At 41.0% G+C, this 6,196-nt stretch overlaps 1 protein-coding gene across 1 annotated transcript; it reads left to right on the top strand.

Moving 5' to 3' along the window:
- The first annotated feature begins 2,119 nt into the window (after nucleotides 1-2,119).
- On the top strand, nucleotides 2,120-5,740 carry pou4f4 (POU class 4 homeobox 4). The gene is made up of 2 exons (XM_026938788.3): nucleotides 2,120-2,429; nucleotides 3,344-5,740. Exons 1-2 carry the CDS (start codon nucleotides 2,310-2,312, stop codon nucleotides 4,301-4,303), a joined length of 1,080 nt encoding a protein of 359 aa, XP_026794589.1. The 5' UTR covers nucleotides 2,120-2,309; the 3' UTR covers nucleotides 4,304-5,740.
- The last annotated feature ends 456 nt before the right edge of the window (nucleotides 5,741-6,196 follow it).

Below are 6,196 nucleotides of genomic sequence, written 5' to 3'. Positions count from 1 at the left end.
AGCCTATTAACTCGAAGAGGAACAGCCAATACAACCAATTTCCCATCCTAGCATTAATATTCATGGGAGAAAATGTTCCATTAGGATAATCAAGCACTTTCAAGGCTTGTTTGAAGAAAACTCAATGGATAAATGTGTGCCGATCCACACTTGGTAAAGGAAGCAAAGATCAGATGTGTCGAGAGAAGGAGGTAGAAAGGTCACGGGTAACATGTAGCTGCTGGCTAATAACACATGCCTTCACACACACTGGCTCCAGAATTCATGCTAAAATTCTACATCCTGTATTTCTGCCTTGCGTTCTCCTCTGCTTCTCTCGGTCTTTCTATCCCGGTGTGGTTGGAGTCCCCCGGTGATGGTGGTTGCCAGGGGAGAGGTGACGGCGCTGATGTATATTTAATAAGAGGGTGCCAAGACCCTAGCGGAGAGCCAGGTATAAGAGGACAATGTCTCTGGCGGCGCTCAGTGCTCAGGTTTCCGAGTCACACTCACTGAGACTCCCTCCCCCATTGTGGACTTCTATTATCAGTGTCTGGAGTTTCAGCTCCAATTAGAGTGATGACTGTGTGGGGCTCAATACAAGCCAGAGCAAGACAGCTTGTGTGCGTCACAAAAAAAGGCCTGTCTGACACTCTGCCCTTTATACATGTGTACATGTGATCTATGATCTACATCTCGTTTAGCAATTTTAGCTATGAGAATACGCCATGTTGTTGCAATCAACCATGTCTTTCAGTCTGAGTTTCTGAACTTTTTTGAGTTAGCATTATCTCTACTATTACATAACATTACATAACATAACACAACACAACACAACATAACATAACATAACATAACACAACATAATATAACATACAATCCAGCCATTTTGCAATGCTTTGATAAGGCATTTGATTTACGGTTTCATTCGTTTGACCAGTGGTTTTATGATAAATATTTCATTGTGCTCTTATCCATTTTGAGCTGTTTATACACTAATTGGGAATCCATATTGTGGTGTATACCACAAAGTAAAAGGGCAATCATTAATTCATGCATGAAATTGTATGGCTCGCCACGCAGAGATGCAACTATCAGATCATCAATGTCACCTTTCACTCAAGGAATTTAAATATGAATCACTAACAAGCACTAGAACGTATTAAACCTTACTAATATTAGGAATATCGATATAGCTGACTGTAATAGAGATGATAGCAAAACACTTGGGAAGTGTACTGGCATGAAGTTTTGTACTGGTCTCTGTTCTGGGGAATCTTCTACATTCTTTATTAGAGATGGTAGTGGTCTGATACTCAGGATCCGCCTTGGGCTGATAGAGCAAAAAAAAAAAATGGTGGATAGAATAGTGGAGAAAAAAAAAAGAATGAAATCAATCCAATCCTGTAACAAATTGAAAAATATTTTTTTAAATTGGGATTTGGGAATAATTCTTTTTTTGGAACTGGAAATGTTTTCATATAAAAATTTTATATATATGCTATGATCATATTTTTTGTTATGATTGATTTCATTATATTTATACTTTTTTACATTTATTATATTTGATATATAATTGGATGAGATTAAACTGGTTTTAAAACTAAATGGTTGTGTGTAAGTTTTGTTTTTAGTTAGGTATATTTTTCTGTATTTTTAAGTGTAGCTGTACTTTAAAAAATATCATTTTAAGGCTTAGTAGTTTTTAAAGAAACAAAGTGCGGATGGATATCGATATCGACTGATCTTCAGACTTTCAGTATCGGTATCGTTATCGGATATGAAGATGTGATATCGTTTGGTTTCTGTTCTTTAATGCACAGGGGTGGCATCACCTGGCATACCTGGGGCACTGTGTTATTTAGTTCAGCAGCGTGCGAACCTGTCACATTTTCCAGCACCAATGAAAACACTCCATGGGCGGGATCAAATCACAGGCCACGCCCTGTTCCCCCCGACAATTATTCAGCGGGGCACGTAATTGCAAAGGTGGGAGTCACGGGACGAGAGCGTGCTCGAGCTTAATTTGGCCAATGGTGTCAGAGTAAAGTTAGAAGGGGCGTGCCAGGTTTCGCCGTGTGGGCGGAGTCGGGGAAACGTTTATATTTAGACGCCTGCGTCAATACCTGGGCCGTATCAAGGCTGCTGACAGGCGCAATTAGATTTTTTCCAGTCGGAGAGAAGACCTCCCAGGCAGGACCGGTGGGCTGCCTGTCCTCGTCGTGACGTTTTCCCGACTGCGTTACGTTTCAAGACATCAAGTTTTCAGCGGAGCCAAAACGGAGCTAAACCAGGAAGACGAGAAACGACCTTCTCTGACTTCTGCAATCATGATGTCCATGAACAGCAAGCAAGCATTCAGTATGCATCCGATTCTGCACGAGCCCAAATACGCACCTCTGCACTCCAGCTCGGAGGCGATCCGGCGGGCATGTCTGCCCACACCGTCGGTAAGATCCGCACCACGATCTTCATCATGTCTGACATAACGCTGGGGTAGTGATGACAGTCACGTGTGAGTTAAAAGCATTAACGTGGCATTAACGTGTTTTTAAAATGAGCAAACTTGCAATGTATTGAAAAAGCATTATACTCTGACATATAGGAGGATATATTCTATACTATATATATTATAATATTACTAATACTATACTATAGTCTATATGTATATTATTTTGATAAGCAAATAACTGTCATATGAGGATATGCTGAAATAGTCTCTTAATAATCACTGTAATTTTATCTTGCTTTTAAACATACACATTATAAAAAAAAAAGATTGCATGACTATTTTGAATTCACTGAAACTTAAACAGAAAGTAAACCTGAACAGCACTGATGAACAAGTTGACTTAAGCTGAGAAACTTGTGCTTCAGATCTCCTAAAATCCTAGTAAAACTGCATCTTAAAATGTAGAGTATCTTAAAAGTACAGCTAGATCTGAGTTTAGGGTTGTGTTAGGAAGCATTCAGGTTTCAAGAAGAACTTCAGCAAGAATTTTGTAGGTTTCTGTAAAATGTAAAGAGCATCCGAGAATCCTGATCTTTAGTTTGCAGAAGGGATAAAAATAAGAGAATTGTGTACACTGCTAAAAAAAAAAAAAAAAAAAGTATATTTGTGTATATATAATACTATCAAAATTATATTATTGTTGTTTTGTTTTTATTTTAATTTTATGTTTTTTGCAAGAGGTGCTTAGTAAATTACAGTAGGTATATGTTTAAAAAAAAATTTTAAAGTCGCTTCCAGTGTTTCCACATCATAAAGATGTGTCTGGAAATATTTTTTTTTAACTATAATAATGATTAATGGTAGTGATTTTCAGTATTGTATGGTCTTATTTTGCTCTCTTCCTCTCTATAGCTGCAGGGAAACATCTTCGCCGGTTTCGATGAGACGCTGCTGCAGAGAGCCGAGGCTCTGGCCGCGGTGGACATTGTGACCCAGAAGAGCCACCCGTTCAAGCCAGACGCCACGTACCACACCATGACCACGATGACGAGCATGACAGGCACCCCCACGTCCTCCCCGGCGCACCTGCACCACCCGTCCGTGCTCACATCTCATCATCACGCACACCACCCGCACCACCACCACCAGCCGGCTCAGGGCCTCGAGGGCGACCTGCTCGAGCACCTCTCCCCAGCCATCTCGCTCGGTGGCATGCCGACCGCCGCGGACATGGCCTCGGGCGCGTCGCACGCACACTCGCACATGGCCGCGGCCATCAACCACGCGCAGCACCATCACCACCCGCACGCGCAGGCCGTAAACGTGCACCACCCGCACCACGCCCTGGCCGCGCACGCCTCCCTCGCCAGCGCCAGCGCTGCGTCCGGGGACGCCGAGCCAGACCCCCGCGAGCTCGAGGCGTTCGCCGAGCGCTTCAAGCAGCGTCGCATTAAGCTCGGCGTCACCCAGGCGGATGTGGGCGCCGCGCTCGCTAACCTCAAGATACCCGGTGTTGGGTGCCTGAGCCAGAGCACGATCTGTCGCTTCGAGTCGCTCACGCTCTCGCACAACAACATGGTGGCCCTGAAGCCCATCCTCGAAGCGTGGCTCGAGGAGGCCGAGAGGGCGCAGCGCGAGAAGATGGCCAAGCCCGAGATCTTCAGCGGCGGCGACAAAAAGCGCAAGCGCACATCCATCGCGGCGCCGGAGAAGCGCTCGCTCGAGGCCTACTTCGCCGTGCAGCCGCGGCCCTCGTCCGAGAAGATCGCCGCCATCGCCGAGAAGCTCGACCTGAAAAAGAACGTGGTGCGCGTCTGGTTCTGCAACCAGCGGCAAAAACAGAAGCGCATGAAGTTCTCAGCGACGCACTGAACAAAACGCGCTCGTTTTAATGGACATCGAGGAATCCTCAGACATCCCCAAACCCCAACAAAAAAATTAACACAAAAACAAAACAAAAGCACGGGGCAGAGACAGATGTGACGGAGGCGGAGCGCGTCCTGTCGGGATGTGAGCGCGCAGGAGCGCGACTCCACTCATGGCCACACGAAGAGAAGAAAACCACGGGAAAGGCTCTGAAAGTGGACGAAAGGAAAGAAATGAATCACTTATTGTACAAAAAAAATGGAAATAGAATAATAACATATTCTCTTAAATAACTCTTTTATATTGATTCATGTACATAACTGTGAATACATGACACCTCTGTGAAGATCACATCGTCCTTTTAGCTTATTTTCTTTTTCTTTTTTTCGAGAAAAAAAGAAGAAAGGGTTTTTAAAAAAAAAAAAAAGTTTGCCATGAAAAACTTTAATGTCATTCAGTATGTTTCGGAGGAAGAGACTCGATCTCAGATACAAGACGGATACAGTTCCTGTCATCCATTGCATGGTTTACTTTAGGGCGCTTTTATTATTTGAAACTCCCCGGTTTGAATGCATCGCAATAAGAGAGAAATACACACAGGCGAAGGCACACACACACACACACACACACACATACACACACACACAGACAAGGCCCCAGTCTGTGTCTACCTCATGATCCTGACACATCTTTAGCCATTTTGGAAATAAGGTATAATAAAAAAAAAAAATTAAAAAGCGGCTTTCAAATTTGGCATCTTGTTCTGAAAAGCACAGAAGGCTAAAAACAGATAGTGGTATGTCTCAGCTAATTTCACTGCAACGATGCTTTGACAATCAAGTGGTTAGAATAATGATGGGCCTTCTATGTCTTCATCTAAAATCTGATATATGGTCATATGTTATCCTATTATTATTATTATTATTATTATTATTATTATTATTGGGCCTGTGGATGGAAACATGGAGTCACTGCATTCTGAAAAGTTCATTGCACTTTGTAGATATTGTTGAGATACCAATTTTTGACTTATTTATATTTCAAAAAGGATTTTTATTGTTTTTTCTTTTTTTTCGTATTTACTTATTTATTTGACATTAATTTATTTTGAAGTTGGCATATTTTTCATTTGTGAAAGTGTGTTTAAATTGTGTCTGTGTAAGCGACAGAAAAAAAAAGTCAAATAAACCATGCACGTTTTACCTCACTGGTGGCAGCAGAATTTTTCTCAAATATTTCTTTCATCTTGGACCGGAAGTCAGTTTTAATTTTGTTTTCTGAAAGGGACGAAAAAGGATTTTCTAATTAATTACAACAGGCGTCATTATTATTATTATTATTATTATTATTATTATTATTATTGTTGTTGTTGTTGTTGTAAACTAAATATATTGTACATCACTTCTAATGCCACTGGCGAAAAAAACTGAACCCTTTCCACCAAAATAATAATTGATTACAGAAATAAATGATAATCTAAAACATTTGAATTTAAACTCATAAATGCGCAGTTTGTGACGTTTCTCGATTGCATTCTTTCTTTCTTTCTTTCTTTCTTTAATTATTGGTTGCTTGGCTAATGTTATCCAGAAATACTGACAGTTTAGTTTATTTCCTTCTCTTGCTGTAGTGCTGTTGGTGGTGGAGATCAGCAGGTGGTTTTTAGCCTGTAAAGTTTATTAATAATAAATATGGGAGGTTCTGATGGTATTGATCTCTGAATATGTATGTTAAGAAGGTGAAATTCTCCGATTTGTTCGTGTTCAACAAGTCAAAATCTCAAAGTTTGTTTAATAATAATAACAATAATAATAATAATAACAACAACAACAACAATAAATGTATTTCAGTTACAAAATAATGCGTAAATGTATACATCTGACGTAAAGTCATTGACTT

Source organism: Pangasianodon hypophthalmus, chromosome 15 (assembly GCF_027358585.1).
Source record: "Pangasianodon hypophthalmus isolate fPanHyp1 chromosome 15, fPanHyp1.pri, whole genome shotgun sequence".
NCBI classification, from domain to species: domain Eukaryota; kingdom Metazoa; phylum Chordata; class Actinopteri; order Siluriformes; family Pangasiidae; genus Pangasianodon; species Pangasianodon hypophthalmus.
Note: the sequence above shows the minus strand (reverse complement) of the source record. Positions and strands in the feature narration are given on the sequence as shown.